Source organism: Salvia hispanica, chromosome 6, assembly GCF_023119035.1.
Source record: "Salvia hispanica cultivar TCC Black 2014 chromosome 6, UniMelb_Shisp_WGS_1.0, whole genome shotgun sequence".
Taxonomy (NCBI): domain Eukaryota; kingdom Viridiplantae; phylum Streptophyta; class Magnoliopsida; order Lamiales; family Lamiaceae; genus Salvia; species Salvia hispanica.
In genome coordinates, this window is record NC_062970.1 from 15,280,935 (window position 1) to 15,302,645 (window position 21,711).

Sequence of the window (21,711 nt, forward strand, 5' to 3'; positions counted from 1 at the left end):
TAGTATTTTGTACAGATACTATCCCATAGTAGTATTTTGTACAGATACTATCCCATCCCATGGAGAGTGATCAATTGCTAACTCATCATTTAATTGCTAACTACAACTAATTTAAAGCCATAGGATTTTAGAAAACGTGTGGTCTAAAATTTGCCACGTGTAATTTTCATTTTTATTAATAAAATAAAAAAAGATAAAAAAAACTCCAAATTAGGGTTTTAGTTGAAAATGTCATTATAGTGTTTCGAAAATATCAACACAATGCTTTGAGAATGTCAACACAATGCTTTAAGAATGTTAACCCATTATTTATATTGACATATTTTATATAGTATGTTGATATTTCTGCTTGTACGAAAAAATTAAAAAATTTTGAATTTTTTTTCAAATTTTGACGTCGGAATATATGCATGTAGGACATCGTTGGAATCCTTATGAAATTATCTGTAATTTGATATATGTTATATGAATTTCAAATTTTGGGATTTCTTTTAAAAGTTAATTATAATTGAACATGTAGTTAATTGACATTAATACCCCTATTGATATATTTTGGAATTAATCCTATGATCTTATTGACGTTTTTCGTTCATCGTATTGACATTTAGAAATTAATGATCTAAGCCCTTAATTTGAATATCTAATGACTATTATTTAGTTGTAGTTAAAAATTAAGTTATAAGCTAGCAAAATAACACTCCCCTACTATTCCATATTATCTTTTTTTGTTACATCTACAATTTTCACCAATAACAATACATTTTAATTATCATTATCATTTCCTTTAAGGTGAACCTTTTTATGAAAAACTTTTGTCAAATTCGTATAAAATCCCTTTAGATTTAATTTTTTATATATATAGGGATGGGCTTCAAATTGTACATTTATTACTCCTTACCTCCCTAAAAAAGTCAAGTTTGCTTTTTTATCCATCCTATAAAATTAGTTTATTTTTTAAAAAAATTCAGCACACATTACACTATAAATAATATTTTCATTATCTACTGATAACAAATGTCAACAATTTTTTTCTTTTTATTCATATTTTATGATTTCATATTAAGTGTGTGTTATTCTCTAAACTTTATCTATCTTTAGGAGAATAAACGCGTAGGTTTTATGTTGTTTTAAAATTAAATTCACACGCGTTTTTACAATTCCAATTTCGGAAAAAGTTTGATAAATTTTCCCAAAAAGGACTCGAAACGTTTCACTTCATATCTGACCGTGTCAAACATTAGCTGTCAACACAAAAGCAACCATCAACGGTCACTTCCAATTCTCCACTATAAATATCCTCTCTATACCTCGTATTTCCATCACATCCCAAAATCTCACTTCTCTCTAATTTCCTCTGAAATCATTTCCCTCTTTCAAAAATTTCATAGCAGCAATGGCGGTTACTAAAGTTTTATCCATGGTGATGTTTGCATTCCTGCTAGGCTTCGCCTTGGCGCAGTCTCCTTCCAGTGCTCCGTCGCCTTCCAATTCCAGAGCTTCGACGCCTTCCAGCGCTCCGATCCCTAGCCCCGCCCCTTCGACTTTCACGGCTCCTCCTCCTCCCAAGGCATCGTCGCCTTCTCCTTCTCCAGCGGGAATCTTCTCACCGCCAGCTCCCCCGCCGTCGACCGCCTCTCCCTCGCCATCCTTCACCGTGTCTCCATCCGACGGTGGCGCTCCATCGCCCTCCAAAAACGCTGCTGTACTCAACGCAGCAGGATCCGCAGCCGCTGCTGTTGGTTTATTCGCCCTCATTTTGGTTGCTTGAACTCTCCCATTTTACCCTAATTTTATTATGTTTTAATATATTCTTTTGTTCAATTTTAATATTGTACGCTATTATTGATTCATGTGTTTATGATGATATATTATTATATTTTATTTTTTTGAAGATTTACTTTCACCTTTAAATTTTTATGTACGTCTATTTATATCTTACAATTTAAAATTTATGATTAGATAAATTACATATATAAAATCGAGATTAAAGCTATTCGGGTAACAGCACATCCTAAGATTTCATGCTTCCTTTATTAAGTATTCGATCCTTAAAATTTGGTTTGGCGGTGGAAATTTGAAATATTTTTCATACTCTTTTGTGTTTCTTTTATATTATAAGGGGATTCATTTTTATGATTAAATTGATACACATATCTGTAACTTATAACATTAATGGACAGATAATAAAGTAAGAAAGAGATAAAAGAAAATCAGGTAAAAAAAATAAAGTTTTTGTCAAATAAACTTGACTTAAAACTAAGAGAAGTGATAAATTAACAAAAATTGTATATACAAAATTGGACGTTTTAGGTATTTTACCTTCACAATAGTAGTTAATACATTACATATTTACCCTTTTATAACTATTTATAGAAGGTTGAGTTTCTAAGTTTAATAACTGCACATTTACTAAAGATAATTCAATCTATTATAAAGCCACATAATTATAGCTAGATCAAAATTAAAAAGATAAATTTACCACGTTCTTCACCATGCAATTTTATAAATATTGGGCAAGTATTTGAAGAATATTAAATTTCTTCTATTTTCTCAACACTCAAATACGTGTACCTTATATGCAATCAAATCTAATGAATAAATTGACATATAAAATGTTAGTAGTCAATAGAAAAAAGTCACATAATGTTTTTAATTTGTAGTATTGTTATCCAATTGATTAAATATTATTATTTTTATATTTAGTATTACAATCCAACTACTTGAAAATTATTATTATGATTAATCAGTAATAAAAAAATAAACAAAATTAATAATAGTTATTCAAAACAAACTATTTCATTGCGTAGTAAAAATTATAAATTATAAAAATAACTTGTAATATATTTAATTAATTAGTATTGCCATCCAACTAACTAAATATCATTCCATCGATTTATTTGAGTATTGTATATCTTTACTCGAAAATTATGGAATGAATATAAAATAGTAAAAAAATGAATATTAACAAATAACAGTCATTTATATCCAACAATTTTAATACTCTTATTAGTAAATTTTGAAATTGTAAATTATAAAACAACCACACGTATATTTACTTAATTTGTTAGTATTGTCATCAAACTAATCGATGATCATTTAATCGTGTTTTTTTTGTATAATCAATATTTTGACTCAAAACCATGAAAAAAAAATTAATTACCATTAAGTTGATTTCATTGTATTCTCAACATCCAGAATAAAAAATCATGCAATGAAATTAAAATTGACATGATATTTAAAAAATAATTTAAATAATTTTTATTTGCATCGAACTATTTCATGATTGAAAAATTCTAAAAATTATAAATACAAATGCAACTACTTGTATATGTACTTAATTTCTACTACTATAAACACCCTTCATTTTAATTTTTAGCATTACCGTCCAACTAGTTGAAAATTATTATTTTGATTAATCAGTAATAAAAAGTTAAACTAAAACAATAATAGTTATTAAAAACAAACTATTTCATTGTGTAATAAAAATTACATAAATTATAAAAATAACTATTTGTAAATATACTTAATTGATTAGTATCTCATCCAACTAATTAAATATCATCGATTTCTTTGAGTATTGTATATCATTACTCAAAATTTTGAAATGAATATAAAATAGTAAAAAATAAATATTAACAAAATGACTACTTATATAGAGTATGATCAAATATAAATTAAAATGATAAAATCATTCAAATCGAATGACTCTTAAATATAATGATAAAATCATTCAAATCGAATGACTCTTAAATTGTAAATTATAAAATAATTATAGTATATATACTAAGTACTTAATTTCTTGTACTATCATCCAACCAATTTATGATAATTAAGTCGGTTTACTTATTTATAATAGCAATAATAATAATACTAATAATAATAATAATATTAAAAATAATAATAATAAATATTGAATTGAAATAATAATAGTCATTCACATTCAACTAATTTATTATTGAGTAATTCTTAAAAAGTGACAAACATGTATATATATTTAATATTTTATCGTCGCCCATCTAGTCAATAATCATTAAATCAACTTTCAAGTGACTCGACATTTTTAAAAGCCATGGAACATAAATAAATTCAATATGTACTACTTAAAAAATACATTAAAGATATATTAGTCATTTGCATCAAAAAATTATAAATTATAAAATAACTACGATAAAAACTGTAAACTATAAAAATGATAGTATAAGAATATGTACTTAACTTATGAGTACCCTCATTCAACAAATTAATCATCATTAAGTTGATTTCATTTTATTCGCTACATCCAGAATAAAAAAATCATGCAATGAAATTAAAATTAATATAATTTAAAAAATAAGTTAAAAAAAAATTATTTGCCTCGAACTATTTTATGATTGAATGATTCTAAAAATTATAAATATAAATGCAAGTATGCAACTAGTAGTAAATTTCTACTATTAACACCCTTCATGTTAATTAAAAAAGAAATAATAATTAATATTTCCTTAATATAAAAATACTCATAAGTAAAAGTAAATTAAAATAAAAAGTATTCATATATATGCTTTTGGATATATAATGAAAAGGGGAACAAGCTAAGGAAAAATAGCATTAAAGGAAAATAACACAAAAATAAAAAAGATATTGCAAGAAATGTTAAATCATTATGGCTATAATATTTTCTCATGTAGTCCACATATTAGAAATGCTTTACTACTACAATTTATTCATATATTAAATTATTATATTGTCACAACATTGATAATTTATATCGTATGATAATTTGAAATAAAAAATTAATAAAAAATAATCAAACAAGTTATGAAAAATAATATAAATGATACTATAAAACTAGATACTAAAGTATAAATGATCAAATATGAATTTCTTTCAAAAGATTTACGGTACTATATTAAATTATATAGTACTACTAGTAATTATTTTATGATTAGATATAGTACTTTAACCATGTAGTGTGTTAATAAGTATTACCATAATTAATTCATAATCTAAATCAATGATATACGTTTCTAAACTAGTAGAGTTAAAAATAACGAACATTAAATAAGGATAAATTAGTCATAAAATTATGGGTAGTGATAAATTAACAAAAATTGTATGTACAAAGTTGGACATTTTAGGTATTTTACATACAAAATAAAATTATAATTATTAACTAATTTGCTGTATTACATAATTACCCTCCTATAATAATTTAGGATAGCGTTATCCTTCATCAACGTTTATATATTTAGTAATTGATTTACTACATAATCAATGGCATAGTTTGTTATCAATAATGTTGAATCGATCTATTCAATTAGGTAGATAATATTAGTTGCATAATTTCTTCTTCCATTAACAACAAAAAGGATATTTCTTCATTCCATTTAAACTCTCCCATACCAACTGAATTATATCTTTTAAATTAACTTCGGCATTTCATTATTTTATCATTAAATCAATTTTACAATTCTGAGTTATAAAAATGACTACCTACATATATATATATATATAAGTACTTTTTAAATATTATCATCTAACAAAATAATAAATAATAATAATCAATCACATCCAATTATTTCATTATTAAATCATCTTTAAATATCTAAGTTATAACGACTACAAGTATATGCAATTGAAATCTTATTGTTATCATCTAACTAAATAATCATAGTCGTTCACGTCCATATACTTCTTAATAAATAATCTTTAAAATTCAAAAATATAAAATTAACTATTGTAATAATTCTTAGTGTATCATCCAAAGAAACAATTATAGTCATCCACGTCCGATTATTTTATTAATATATAATTCTTAAAATCTTAAGTTATAAATGACTACATGCATATTTAATTATTTTCTTAGTGTTTTCATCCAATTAAATACAAAATAATAATAGTCATTCGCATCCAATTATTTCATTATTAAATCATCTTAAAAATCATAAGTAATATAAGCAACATCATGTGTATATAATTAATTTCTTAGTGTTATCATCGAACTAAATAATCATAGTCATTCCATCCACATATTTTATTAATAAACAATCTTTAAAATTCCAAACTATAAAAACAGCTACATGTGTATATAATAATTTCTTAGTATTGTCATCCAAAAAAATATTATAGTCATTTACATCGAATTATTTTATTATTAAATAATTCTTAAAATTAAAAATTATAAAAATGACTACACGCATATATAATTAATTTTTTAGTGTTATCCTCCAATGAAATAAAAAATAGTAATGTCCATTCGCATCCAATTATTTTATTATTAACTCATCTTTACAATTCTAAATTACCAAAACGATTATATACGCATATAATTAATTTCTTAGTGTTACATTCAATGAATTACAAAATAATTATAGCCGTTTGCATCCAATTATTTTATTATTAAACTATCTTTAAATTCTAAGTTATAAAAATGATCACTACATATGTATATAATTAAAATCTTAGAGTTATCGTAGTCGTTCGAATCTAATTATTTTATTTAATTCTTAAAATTCTAAAGTATAAAATGAGTATATACATGCATACTTGATTTCGTAATACTAACATTACACAAAATAAATATTGGCATTTGCAAACATTTGTAGTCTTTATTATATTATTCCTATAAATTAGAATTAACATTATTATAGTAATGTAATAGCACAAGTCATGTTGGAGACTTAGAGTCTGGGATACCCATTTTCTCTTTTTAACTTATACTACTACAGTACTATTTTTTCCGTTTAAATTTACATATGAAATTAATTTAAATTAAAAGTAACAATGTTTTCATTTGTATTCATTTTGTTATATTCTTATCATTTTGTAAATTTTAATGTTAACAAGTAGGAAATTATTTATTTTATGTTTCGTTCTTTTCATAAATTTATAATAAAAAAAATAAATTTTTTTTTGGGTTTTTCATAAATTTCTGTAAAAGATTAATTTACAATTATTGAATAATAATATTTACATTTAATTTTAAAGTTGTTTGAGTACAATCTAAGAATAAGAAACAATTAGAATTTTGAAGCTAATATGATTCCACGCTAAATAAAAACACCAAATACATAGGATTAAAATGGTGGAGAAAACCTAATGCATTACTGTTTTCATATTTTTTGTTGCTAGTGATCTTCCATATTTTCAAATTTTCCATATATAGTCTATGTAATTGAAGAGTGATTTAACTTTACAAATATAACAAAAGGGTAATTACGTGAAGAAATAATAGTTAATAAGAAAACCGGTTTAAATAAAAACCGGCTTAAAAAGAAGGGGCATTTTGTATGTACAATTTTTATTAATTTATCTTTACTCTAAAATTATATCCTAAAAGATAGAACCAAAATTAAAGGGTATATTGTATATACAATTTTTGTTAATTTATCTTTTTCCTAAAACTAATTTGTGATTCCCCAACCAAAATTTCTTATGCAAAGTTAGATTTATAGGTATTTTTTATTTAGAATTAATTATTATATTGTATATTTATTTCTTTTGCAATTAAGTAATTTGAATAAGATTAATTTTTTCAAATAAAAAATTGGAGATTTTTGAAATAATTAACTTTTTCATTGGATATTGTAAGTATATTCATATAAATTTGAAATCATGTGTGAATTTATCATGAATAATTTTTAAGTCAAACCATTTTTAACGTTATGTTTAAATGAACTTGTTATGTTCTATTTAAAATTTTAGATACATTTACATATATCAATGTACATTTGTTTTCCCCTGGCCTCAATTTTACTTGTCCAAATGGTTTGCCCAGAAAAGTGTAATATTGATCCTTGTGACTTAATTGTTGAGTAGTATTAATACCGCACCTTGTCTTTTGAAGACACCTCACCCCATTCACTTCATTTGATTTTTGAAAATTTTGGACTATACTTAATAATTAAGATTCTAATTTGCATTTATAGCAAATTACGAACCTTCAATTTTCTGGTTCACCGAAATCTGTCTTGACATTCTCCATTTAATGAGATATGCCATGATGAACATACACTTTATTTCAATTTCTCAGACTGCAATAATATTACACTTTTATTTCATAATTTCTTCAGACTACGATAAAAATAAAAATAAAAATATAGGCTTTAAAATTTACAATTTTTGGATTTTGTTCTCGACTAACTTTTTGTGTGCTTCCCATGAATAATCTTGTCAACAATTGGTTCAACAATGCTCTCCAGCTCTTCCATATCTTGTTTCACATCACTAACCTGTCTCCGATACAAAGAAAATGCTTAAGAAAGTACTACTACAAGTTAAGTAGAAATAAAATAAAATAAAAAAATATAACAACCTTATTGATTATGTTCTCAATTTGTTGAGCATCTTGGGCAGCTACACTGGAGACATGTTCCAATGCTTGAGCTGCTTCCTTGAGCTTACTGTTATCTGGCAATTGATTTGCCACTTCTTCCAACGCCTTATCTGCGGTGGTCGCCACCTTTTCCACCACCTCCGCTACCACCTCCACCTCCTCCACAACTCTCGCCACCTTTCCTGATCATATATATATACATGCAATATTCAAGTCGGAAGTCAATTTACGACACTTTAAGATTAGAACATTGTTCGAGTCACCATAACGTAAACAAAAACCATTACGGATCTCCAGAGATATGTTACCTTCCAAAATCAGCAAGTTATCCCATTTGGTCTTCCAAAATGGTAGCAAAAATGTCACTACATATCCCAGAAGCCATTTCACCCTGCACAAATTCAAATGGAGTAATATTTATGGACAAACTTTAAAATTGGTTATCCTAAAACTATTATCCAAAATTTGATTTCATGATATAACCGTTTAATTCGAGTTAAGATGTTACCATCAAATCTTGTACTTATTGTTGAAGTGTAGAACCTCAATAAAACCAAACTTTTGCTCTCACTTTATTTTGGCTCAAGTAATGGGCTTATGATTAGGGCCTGATTCCTATCCTATTTAAATAATTTTATTCTCTTATATTCTGTATTTGAAAATCATGCAGTGAAAATCAAGGTTTGAACTGTCTTTACTAACTAGGTACTGTGATAACAATGGAATGGAGTAATGGTTTGTTTGGAAAGATATTATACCAATTTGAGAAGCCAACCCTTGGCTGATCCGGCAATTGCGTTCTCTCTTCACTTTGATTCTTCTCCCTTGAACAAATTAATCCAATTTATTTTTCAGTAAATAAATGAAGCGATCACAAAAAATAAGAAGTACTAATAATTCAAGCACGAACTAACGTTCCCAACTTGGAGCTGCTACTTATCATCCTGAGCCCCTGATCAAGAGAGCCACCACCACCTCCCACCTTATAAGGCGGGAGATCGCGGTGGCGCATAGGGTGGCTCCGCCATGAGCCACCCGATACGGCTCTATAACGGCAGACAAAAGTGGCCAGCGCCTTGAGCTTGTATGAGGATGATGATGCAGCCATGCTGAACAAGACTCAATTATAACTACAAATCTACAATTGCTAAAATGAGAAAGCATTTGTATTTTGTAAGAAACTTGATTCATTATAACATGCAATAAGAAATTTGATAAGCAAGCTTGATGATGCTAATGTGACTAAACACTTGCCAATTACGACAAGCAAAAAAAATATGTGCTAGGATAAAGATTCTTAGACGCCAAGAAATGACGTGGCCGAATTTGATTGGCTATTCTTAAAGCAAAATAATGTGTTGTAATTAGAAAGAAAGATAATATTTAGATCACCCACATGTTCCTTGCAAGTATATATTGCGCGTTTCTGACACTTTTAAAGTTATGAATTTCGTGGAGATTATACGTGAGTCTTTTCATCATGCTTTCGTTGCGAAATAATTTGGGAAATAAAAGATGTGGAAGCAACACAATCTCAAACTAATTTGGATGATTTTTCGACTAGACTACCTAATTTTAATTTTTTGGATGTTAAAGGAACTCATGAGATAATCCAAGAGTAATATTTAAAATAATCCGGACATGTCCCATAAAAATAGGTCTAAATAAATGCGACACAAGTTTTGTAAAAGTGGTTAATGTATTGTGAGTTGAGAAAGTAACTAGTACATATATTTGTTAGAAACATCAGATAAAATTCTCAAGCCGTGTACATATGGTTCTCTAACTAGTACTTTAATTAAATGAGAAAGAACAGTTAATAAAATAGAAGTTACAATAAAAATAATAAAATAAATCAAAATATAAGTCGAGTCAGCAAAATTCCTTTTCTCACAAAACAAATTATGTCTCAGCTAGTGCTTTTGGATTGACATATTGTCTTCAAAGATGATATGACTTCCTCCTAGGGTATGTTTGGTAGCTTGTATAAACTCATATTACTACATAAAAGGCTATAAAACTTGTCATTTTCCCCTCTTCTCCACCATTTGGTAGCGGAATTTGTCGTTGAACTCGGCAAAACACTTCCGGATCTCGGTGATATCCGCAAAAAATTTAGCGACTCTGGCAAAACACTATCGGAGCAAAGTGGTGGTAAAAGCTTTTCTCGGCTCCGGTCATTTCGTCGTCTCATGTTTTATGCCCAAATTTCCCTCGTAGTTTTGGAGCTCTACCCAACATAATTAGTTACACATTTTTTGAGTCCGACCTCAGCGGTGCAAAATTCCAATTTCCGCTTCTGTGCAAAAAGTAAGCCTGTACACTTGCAACCTCAAGTTTCTAATTTGTTAGACTTACAGAGTGTGCACAAAGTAAGCCTGTACACTTGCAACCTCAAGTTTCTAATTTGTTAGACTTACAGAGTGATATGTAGTCAATTATTTCAGATCTACCAAATTCCAATTATCAATTGTTGTTGAGTGTATTACTGCATACCTTTGAAGAGGATTTGGAAGATCTATTGCGTTCTTTCGTTGACGTCTGTCCAGTACCCAGCATATCGAGTATACAAGGTATATTACCCAGTGTGTCTCCCAGATGCGAACATCTGTGCTTTCAAATTCACGGGCTTGTTATCCTGTTTACTGCGCACAGTACTCTCTAGGACGAGGTCCAAATTGTGTTCGGAATGATAAAAAAATTGTCGGGTAAATTGGCTGAAAAATGACCCTGCACTGTGTGATGTTGATGATGATAACATTGTGTGTTTGATTGTTGCTGTTTGAGATGCTCTGGTTCTGTCTTTACAATGACCTTGTGATAGTTTGATTGTTTGGCGATTGCCGATGTTGTGTTTGGTTTTGTTGTTTTTAAAATTTTATAAATTTTTATGCTTGTGTGGGATGTCCGACTTCGTGATGCTCTTTTGGTGCACACGAAGACTCTGTTGGTGTGTGGTTCCTTGTCTTATCTTATAATTCGTAACCTGGGCGTATAGGATACTTGACGATAGACAGAAAAAAAGAAAGGAGACAGATGCTGTTGTCATTATGGTGTAGGACATTGTCCGGACCCAGCAACACGATTTTCTTGCACTGTTGAACATGGTCCGCGAGATGATATCTTCGCAGAATAGGGGATGGGGTGGTCGTGCAGCAGTTGGATACAACATGAAATCTAAAGTCCCCACCCAAGTTTAGCGCATGGACTGACTTGTTGGTTTAACTGACATCGATTGCGTAAGCAACCTCAGGATGGACCGCGTGGAGGAGCAGGTTTGGTTGATCAAAGATATGTCAGCGCGGAGGAGCAGGTTGCCATGTTTTTGAGCACCATTGTGATGCACTATTTTTTAGCACTAAATAAACCTGTAAGTATACAAAGTATATATAGTATAGCTAAAGGTCAGTACCGGGATATCAAACACGGGGAAGGCAAACACAAAGTGTCTATCCTCTACTAAGACTCAATTACTATTTGGAAGAACAGAAGGTTTGTGAAAACTTTTGAAAACAGAAAATATTTGAAAACAGTTAACAACTAAATGCAAGTAAAACACAAAGACAATCAATAGAGATAAGGGAATTCCAGAGATGTGCATTCACAGTTATGGTTATACAAATTCCAAACTACAATACCCTAGCACAGTTATTACTTTGATATGACGAGTCACCTAGCTTATGCTCATGCGATGCAAACGTTGATTACAAGATTAGGGTTGTCAATCATAACACGTAACTCCATAAAGCTCCTAAGACCCTTGAAAAGTCCTCACTCTCAAGTAATAGTGCCTTTTTAAGGGAAGCTAACTGCAGTGTCTACTAATTAAGTGGATCTAACTCGCTAGAACTCTGTCACAGTTATGAAGCAAGTTATATTAAATCATACACAATTGTGTCACTCAATCATGCAGCATCAAGACTAACTTAGGAAAGAAACAAAGTAAAAATAAAACGGATATTAAATAGAAAAGTGGAATTGTATAACTAAAATCGTTATTAACACATCCCTAGAATCCTATGAGTTTAGTTACACATAATGAAATAAGCCAAACACATAGATTGAAGGGAAGACAATTTGAACATAAAACTAAAGCAAATAAAACCCGTAAGTTGAATCCTTGTCGCTCTTGATGTTCTTGAAATCCTTCTCCAACTCCTTGCACAAATGAAGTACTCTAGCTCTTGATCTCTATGAATTATTTTGCAACTAGAAGCTCTCTTTTTTTGATGAAGATTGAGGTCTTATTTATAGGGGAAAGCCAATCCTTGTTGTAGAAGGAAAAGATCTTCAAAATATGGTAAATCTTGAAGCAAATCTAGGGCATCTCGACTCGCCGCCTTTCTCCGGCGGGCCACCGCACCTTGTGGCCGGCGGGCGCCGCGTTGGAGTCCGAGAGTCTGTCTCTTTGGCGGCGGACCGCCGCACGACTTCCGGCGGTCGCCCGGCGAGACTTCTCTTCCAAGCATATTTTTCCGAGGCAGACCGCTGCATTGATCTGCCCGCCATGCGCCGGCGGTCGCCGCACACATTTGCGGCAGTCGCCGGTCGCCGTCTGGCTCCAGATTTCCAGACTTTGCGTTTTGGCTCCCTTTTTCGGCTCAGTTATGCACATTTCTCACAAAACACGTCAAAATACCAAAATAGACAACATATGCAAATAATGGACATGTAGAGTAACTTTGACATAAAAAACGAACCAAATAACGGCCTTAAAATAGTGCAAAATGCGAGCGTATCACATTGCTCACCACAAGAGAAATCGAATTTTCGGGTTTGGCTTCATAAGGTCTGGATATACGGCCAACCATTACGTTCACCAAGTCAAGCGTGTTGTAATCTATCTCCACAGTGTCCTCTTGGTGAAGCCGAGTCCAATCGATGAATAGTGTGACGATCCACGGTGGAAATGGTTCAAGGTAAACTGAATCCGTTGACATAATATTGCATGTTGCCATGTTATTTACATAAATATTCATGAATCTTGTATATTACCCTGCATGGCTTGGTGTACTCGATGGGACGTACATTAACGTCTGTCTTAGCGTAGCTGATGCACCTAGGTACCGGTCACGCAAAGGGCAGATCTCTACGAACACACTTGCAATCTGCGACAGCCGACAGGTTCCTAAAATTTTTCTACGTCTTGGGAGGGATCAGTGGCTGATTCCCGCGTTCTTCGTGATGCTGTGACTCGCCCCCAATAAAAGTCCCTTGAGGTCAAATCTGATGATATATGAACATCAGTGTCCTAATTACTTACTTCTTCATATCATTCGCTAACGTTTTAAGTGTTGAGATGTTTGGACGTGAAGAATACACGCCTTGTGGATTACTCTATTTACCTTTATCTAGTTCCATAACGTGGTCCTCATTTCTTCATCACTTATACCATGCAGGATCTTACTACTTGTGTGACAACAGCTATGCCAACAGTGAAGGATTCCTCACTCCTTTTAAGGGAGTGAGGTACCATCTTAAGGAATGAGGGCCACAACATCAGCAACCAAGTAGGCCGTGAGAACTCTACAACATGAGGCATACCATGACGCGGAATGTAATCGAGCGTGCGTTTGCAATATTAAAAATGCAGTGAGGGATATTGCACAACGCGTTATTTTATCCCATCCAGACTTAATCGCGGCTCATCATGACGTGTTTTCTCCTCCACAACTACATAAGAGGCGAGATGCCGGAGGACCCCGTCGAACAAGAACTGGATGCCGTTGGAGAAGGGGGGCAGGTGGCTGAAGGCATTGAGGATGAAGGTGGACCGCCTGGGCACGTGGAGGATATCAATGAGGTGGACTACATTGACACGATTGAGTCCCCAGAGTGAAACCAGATGCGGCAAGAGTTAGCCGATTATATGTGGCAGAACCAGTAATTATTTTAATGTTGTTTCGAAGTAGTACTACCGAACTTTTTTATTTTTTGTCGCTTGTGTTTTGGTTTGCTGTTTAAATTATTTGGACACGAGAAATATTGATTATCTATGGATGAGTTCCACATGTTAAACCGGTGGAGTATGTTGTGTTCATATTCTGTTATACCAGTTAAATTGGCATGGGTTGCCGTTTGTATAGAAACTTGTGGTTGTTTAGGAGTGGGGGTTGTGGTAACTTGCGACACACGATTCAAACAAACACAATGATTGCATTTCATAAACTAGGTTCTGGCGATTCATTACAAACACTGACATAAACACCGATTGTACAATAAACAATATTATTGACCCACTACACTAATCCATCTCCTAATAGTGCCACCATACGCGATGAGACAGAACCATGCACACACAACATACCACAACAATACACGTTCAACAAGCCGAAATAGACCTATACACCAACAACAAACAAACACATAAACGAACCACAAAACCCGGCCACACATGATGTCTCGCTTTTGGAAAATCAAGGGTGCATGACGATGAGGGTCGTGCTTATTTATCCACGATCACCATAAACACACTCCACCGTGCCCCCATTAGCTCGAACTTCAGGACAGTTCCAACACCAATGGAATTAGCTTTGATGAATTTGGGGAGACCCTTTGTCTTGCACCTAACTTCAGGCCGAGGTCCGGGGATGGGACAGAGCTCTCTCCAACCTGGGCATCTAGAACGGGGGGTTCAGAGTCAGCATGGGTGGTAGGAACTTCGTCCGACGTCGTCGCCCGATTCACCAAGCGTTTATAGAAGCAGCTCACAGCTTCGTGGCCCAACTCAGAAAACAATTGATTATCATCTTCCCCTCTAAAGGAGAATTCGTTCTTGATAAGACTGATGGCTATAGCTCCAGTGTCACTTCTTTCGGCAGGGTGATCTCCACTTCCCTTGCCGTCGTCAGTGACGCCTCCACTTCCCTCGTCGCTGGGGAAGAGAATACGGACAGGGGCGCCTCCACTTCCCTCGCCATCGACAGCAGAGGGACCGGAAGTAGTGGTAGAGGGTACATAGGAACCATCCGATTCAAGTGACGTCTCGGGAACTACCATATCATCAGACAAAGCCTCGCGAGGCACCCGTGGCTTTGAGGATGATGTATCCGGAGCCGGGATTTTGGGGCTTGGCTGGACTGCATCGTCTGGATTAACTTCCGTGGTGGATATGTGAATCAACATCTGGAACTGCGACAACCATATCAATCGAAAGGTTAGTTTATGAAACATTTATAACCGGGATAGCATGGCGAAAGGACACCCACACCATCCACAACATACCCTGATCATCGTAAATCATCAGTTGAGGTCCGTTGACCATGGCGCTGACAATGAAGAGGCCATCACTTTGATAAGCAAAAATTAGTTCGTCTCTGAAGAGCCTATAGAGTGATGCGTGCGGTACTGTGTGATATATGTCACTCGATCTAACAGGTCCAGAGGATTCAACTAGACTTCAGAGGCTAGAAGATCATGAAACTATCAGAAAGGGGTCGTTGGATGCACTCTATTTCTTCAAAAACCTCAACCCACTATACTACAACTTAGCACAGGGAAGTAAATGATCGATCGCACGAGGACGTAGGTGTTACGAAACTGCATTTGAGGATGTTTTGGGAAAAAGGGAGGGGGGGGGTTGGCTGCTGCCACGCAATTTTGTGGGTCGAGAACTTAAAACTACTGGGTCTTAGAGATAGAAAAACTTTACTCTACCTACTGGGTCTAAGAAACAAGAGCGTACGGAACATGCATGACTTAGAGAAATGAGATATTTTAAAGTTCTAAAACAACTGGAGTAAACTCAACCAAACAGACTTTTCTAATTTGGACAGACAAGCATAAAGTGAAAAGTAAAGACAAGTTTCCTTAAACTACCAGGGTCTGGAAAAGTATGCAGAAAAGTAAAAAGACAAAGCAGATCGTACTGACAGGGTCTAGGGGGCATGCAAAAAAAACAAAGTACATGTGCAGAAAGTACTGACAAAAGCAGATCTAGTTCTAACTACCAACAACTTCATCTTCTTCGGGAATCAAACGAGAATAGCAGATAAAACAGAGTATTGAACACCATGAAAACATAGCAACTTCAGATCTAAACTAAAAATGAGAAATTAAAGCCTAAACTAGAAGATCTACGCTACTGGACCTAGAGGATGTAGAAACAGAAAGTGAACAACCATAATCATGCACAACGTAAACAGCGAACACCAAATACGCGAAACTCCAACTCAAATACACCACGATTCAACAATTCCAGACATCTCCATACGCAAATCCACAGCCTCCATCAACAAACCAACAGAATTCAGCTCCAAACATCCAACAATAAACAAAGAACGAAAGTAAAAAGCAAGAAATAAAGGTCAACTCAGCGAGATCCAACAAAAACCAACATAAACTTCCATAATAACGAGAAATAGGTTCAAATCCAGTAGATCAAAGTCAGAAACTAGAGTTGCGAAACTTAAAACGAACAAGTACTAAACGAAAGCAAGTAAAGATTGTTTCTTTGCCTTCACAAGGCGGTGTTACACAACAGCAAAATAACGATGATGAGAACCACGGTGGCCAGAATCCTCCATTTCCAAGTGCGCAGCAAACGTAAATGGGAAATTTGAAGTGTGGAACTAGGTAATGGAATGAGAGCTTGAACTAAGAGAGTGTGTAGAAGTGGCTGTTTGTTCTTCAAGGTTGAGCTCTTTATATATGTGAGGCTCTGATCCCTAGGGTATCCCTCTGGTAATTAGACGCTTTTGCCCTTGAACAAGACTCTTTAAAATAATATGCTCATGCTCCATTCTTCTCCCGTCGCCAACTTTTAATTCTCCCAGGTCCGAACGACGACTTCTAATTTTTGCTTCAATTTCATCTCTTTTGCATCTGCCAGGTCAGGTAACAGCAACTCCTAGGTCCAACATATTTACTACGCACCTGAACTCATAAACGCACATTAGCGCCCCAAATGCACAGAATTTTAACCTTAAACCAATGCATGAAACGAGCCTTATCAGTCTCTCGGTTGGAAATCGGCATGTAGCGCAAAACCTTCCAACCATCTTCCAAAACACCAAGTGATTCCCTCCAAACACATATCAACGAACCAATGAGCTTCGTCGGGAAGGGCAACACGACAAAAGATAGGGACGATCACGCCATACACAAAGACCCACGATGCGGGCAACGGTTGTTTAGTGCAGAAAAACGTGACTCCAAAATAAAATTTAGTAAAAATAGAATTTAAGCAAATATGATGAAAAGAGAGTTCATACCATTCGCGTACGGTTGAGGGGGCCGTGTTATGTGGACACGAAGGAGGGTCACAGAACGGGTAAGCCGTTGATAGCGCTACAAAAAAGTGACATGAGTTAACACAAACACACAACTCGCTCTTATCAAGTAGGAGACGAGGTATCTCACCTGATAAAGTCACGAGCCTCTGGTCCTGGAATGACTGGAGCATTTGATGCTCTCGGATGAGGAGTGGTTCCTTGAAAAATAGATACTTTTTTTTTTAGAGACAAAGGGTGAAGAAAGAGGCGCATACCACCCACTATTTATACTCAAAACTTTGGCCGTGTATATTCACTACCATCAAACCAAGTGGGTGTGAGTCAATGAGTGTGGTTAAGCATCAACATCAAGTTAAATGGTAGCCTAGATACAATTGGGGTATAAGTAAGGCTGTGTAATGGCAAATCTAGATGATCAGATGACCAATATCTAATGTCCCACACAATCAATTATACTATGCAAAGATGAGGCCATTTTTGGCAACGATGGAGTGTTGAGGACGACATACACACCGATAGTAGATGGTGGCTGCTCAATTTTTGCCTTAGTACATAGCGGGACATGTTCACAAACAACCGATAATGGTAAGTGTTAAACATCATCTTTTTTGGGGTTGGGTTGTGTATTTGGCAAATGCATGATGCTGAACATAATTTCCTCTTCATGTCTCACGTGATTTGTACAAAATACCAAAGCACACTGCTTCAGATGTTCTCTTTGAGATGCCATTGTGGATATAGTAATCACATTAAATGCATCATGCCAACAAAGGAATAAACATAGAATCGGGAAGCATACTACACAACCAAAACACGTGCTTACATTTGCATATAATAGCATTCAATACATCCAACTACTAAGTCAACCAAGCTGGGAATTCGGTTGATTAAGATATATTTAAACCCTACTATTAATAGCACCCCATTAAGCATGCAAAAAAGGGGTGAAACACCAACATGGCTACGTATACTATGCCCATAAACCTTCACATTCCGTGCTTTTCCTCCAAGATATGGAGGATGTAGTTGTACTTGTTAGTGATCGAGAAACTGGTAAATAGATCCAAACACTCCGGCTCCTTCACGAGAATGTCTAGCTCCTTGAATCGGTGCTTCCGCGGTAGAAGAGGGATATCATCATGCATCTTGCTAATCTCGACTCGCTTCGCACTCAAATCGAAGTCGTAGCCGATGCGAGAGGATAAATTTTGAAGGCGGTCACTGGTATCCTCATGTATCTTGGTCATCACCTCCAACATAGACTCCATCATATCCTCTGCCTTCCTCTTGCGATTGTCCTTCCTCGCAGAGCTCGGTCTCCTGACACTTTTCGTGTAAGTTTCAGCAAGCAGAACATCAGTTGTGCCTTCAAAGTTGAGTGCCTCGTCGATCTGAACATCAGTGAAGAAGTCGTCAACGGTGTATGCAGCTAAGTTTGGCTGGGACTCGTCAACCAAAAATGTGTCCTTCCCGTTCAGCTGCTCATCGGCCTTGGTCAGATCCTCGACGCGAACCCCGTTACCACGATCCTTCCCGAATATGGACTTCCAATCCTCCCAGTATGGCCACGACTTATTGCGCATCGTCTTGGCACTGCTGTCGGCCTATGATAATAAAAAGGGTGGTTACTTTGGGACACTATAAGTACGCAACGTATGTAGGTTTACATCAAAGATTAAAAACCACCTTTACAATTTGCGCCCACTGCTCGTCGTTGCACTCAATCTTGTAGTCATTATCGGGGTTGAACCCCACACCACTATAATCAAGTATGAGCGACAGAGCGTCGTATTCACGCTTCCACATGGTGATATTGGAGTTAATGTGTGGACTAAACTTCAGCTCTGTGTCGGGGAGTTCATGCTTCATGACCTGATACACCCGTGTGGCGTATCCATTGCGGAAACCGTTATCATATTTCGAGCCACCGGCGACTAAGTCATGGAGCGTGACCAACAACGCTTCTCCCTCGCGTTTGGACCAAGACCGTCGCGTTCGGTCGCCCTTCATCTTCTCAACCGGCCCAGCACCTGCAACAACTGAAAAATAAGTTCTTATTAAAGGGGTGCACACACACGAACTACGTATGCGGGGAGGTGCAACACAGAGAGTATACCAGGTGGGCTTCCCTCGCTTATGACCTTGCGTTGTCCCTTGGACGCCATCGAAGCTTCTTCAATTGCCGAATAGATTTCAGAGTTGATTTGTGATGGAAAGTATGAAGAGAGGGGGGTGCTTATATGGTGAGAATGAAGATCAACTGGCGGCAAAATGGAAAACCATCCGCGCCAACCAGTCATTTTTGCAAGGACGATGAAGGGCTTATGAGTCTTTTCTTTCACAAAAAGTAGGGATATTATGGACTTCACAATATTCTCCCCATTTGTGCTTAACAATGTCAAATCTTAGGGATGGCCAAAAAGGCATGATTGCCCGGTTAAGCATAACGGTTTTTTAAGAAAATGTCAAGTAACATCGTTATGAGATTTTTATTAAACTTACGTTGTGGAATTACAATGTTTTCCTCTTTATAGTATAAAAAACCGTTTATCTCTTAACTGTTCACGTCTATGCCTTTTCACCCAGTGATTTGTCTTTATAATTATGTTCAAAATCCGTCCTTAAAAAAGTTCTTACGTTATGGGTAGTTTTAATATAGTGATTAATAAATTTATTGTAAGTAGAGAAAATGATCAACAAAATATTTAGTAGAAATGATAAATATTAATAAATGTATTGTGAGTAGAGAAAATGATAGGACCATTTAGTAGAAATGATAAATAAATTGATGTGTACAATGAGGCTAATTTATTGGTATGTCATTCGATGAAATCTAAGATTCATAAGTAAGACTAATTTTTAATGTGTGCTATGACATAAGGTGAAGCATTAGATCTTATTATTACTTAATAATAATAATAATAATAATAATAATAATAATTTTAAAAGATAGGTATATCTACTTACTTACCTACGTACAATTAATATATAGGGGTGGGAATTCGGTCGGTTCGGTTCCGACCGAATTGATTAGTCGGTTAACCGACTCCCATTTTTACCGAAACCCAGAACCGAAACCGAACTCTTTGTTGGTTCGGTTCCTCAAGGAACCAATAATAATAATAATAATAATAATAATAATAATAATAATAATAATAATAATAATAATTTTAAAAGATAGGTATATCTACTTACTTATATAGGGGTGGGAATTCGGTCGGTTCGCTTCCGACCGAATCAATTAGTCGGTTAACCGACTCCCATTTTTTCCGAAACCCAGAACCGAAACCGGACCCTTTGTCGGTTCGGTTCGTCGAGGAACCAATCTGTAACATCTCGGAATTTAGAACCCTAATTTTTGAGCCCTAGAATTTATTAGTGATGACGTGGAGTCGTGAATGCATTTATTGCATGTGATGCTATGGCCGAATTGAGTCTAGGGTTTGCGTTGAAAGTTTGAAAAGTCAAACTTATTGATTTAATGATGTGGCATGTGACATGTTGATTTATGAGATTATGTGGCAATTTATTTTGTTAAGGGTGAGTGAGAATATTAGAGAAAATTTCCATAATTTCTAGCCACCTAGTTGTTGTGAATTTCGAACCCATGGACTTTTGGGAGAGGGAATTCTATTTGTCCGGATTTAATTTAATCCTTGGGATATTTATCCAAATTAAATCCAAGACCCAATTATTTCCTTTTTAAAGAGAAAAAAATCGACACCCCCTTGTGCCTTGTGATTTTCGAAAATCTCCAAAATAAGGGAGGGAGTATTATTTTTATTTTAGTTAATCCCTTATTTGATTTCCTTCCATACCTAGAATTTAATTATTCTACCAAATCTTTTCATACTTCAAGAGATCTTGCCTTAACTTATTCTAGGCAATATTAAAAATCCATGCCTTATTTAATTAGGCATAAGGACGCCTATTTCCATCCCAAGTTGGGAGAATCCTTATTTTTATTTTGCTCCGTGATATTTTATTCTACTCCGTAAAATATACCAAAACAAAATCTTGGCTAATTGGGGAGCCTAATTTTCGAAAACTAGGGAGAATTGCCCTAGGATCTATTTTTGTTAATTCTTCTTCCCTAATTCACAATATTTATTTATTTAATTGTGGAGAATGAGATCTTACCAAATATTCTATTCTAATTACCTA

General features: G+C 34.3%; 2 protein-coding genes across 2 annotated transcripts; one reads left to right on the plus strand and one right to left on the minus strand.

Annotated features, from left to right (window-relative positions):
- Positions 1-1,333: 1,333 nt before the first annotated feature.
- Positions 1,334-1,886, plus strand: LOC125197453 (early nodulin-20-like). The gene has a single exon (XM_048096190.1). It carries the CDS (start codon positions 1,394-1,396, stop codon positions 1,766-1,768), a length of 375 nt encoding a protein of 124 aa, XP_047952147.1. The 5' UTR covers positions 1,334-1,393; the 3' UTR covers positions 1,769-1,886.
- Positions 1,887-7,979: 6,093 nt separating this feature from the next.
- LOC125197464 lies at positions 7,980-9,463 on the minus strand. Its single transcript, XM_048096203.1, has 5 exons — positions 9,229-9,463; positions 9,073-9,138; positions 8,623-8,705; positions 8,294-8,496; positions 7,980-8,210 (listed from the first exon to the last, which is right to left on the minus strand). Exons 1-5 carry the CDS (start codon positions 9,420-9,422, stop codon positions 8,118-8,120), a joined length of 639 nt encoding a protein of 212 aa, XP_047952160.1. The 5' UTR covers positions 9,423-9,463; the 3' UTR covers positions 7,980-8,117.
- Positions 9,464-21,711: the final 12,248 nt, after the last annotated feature.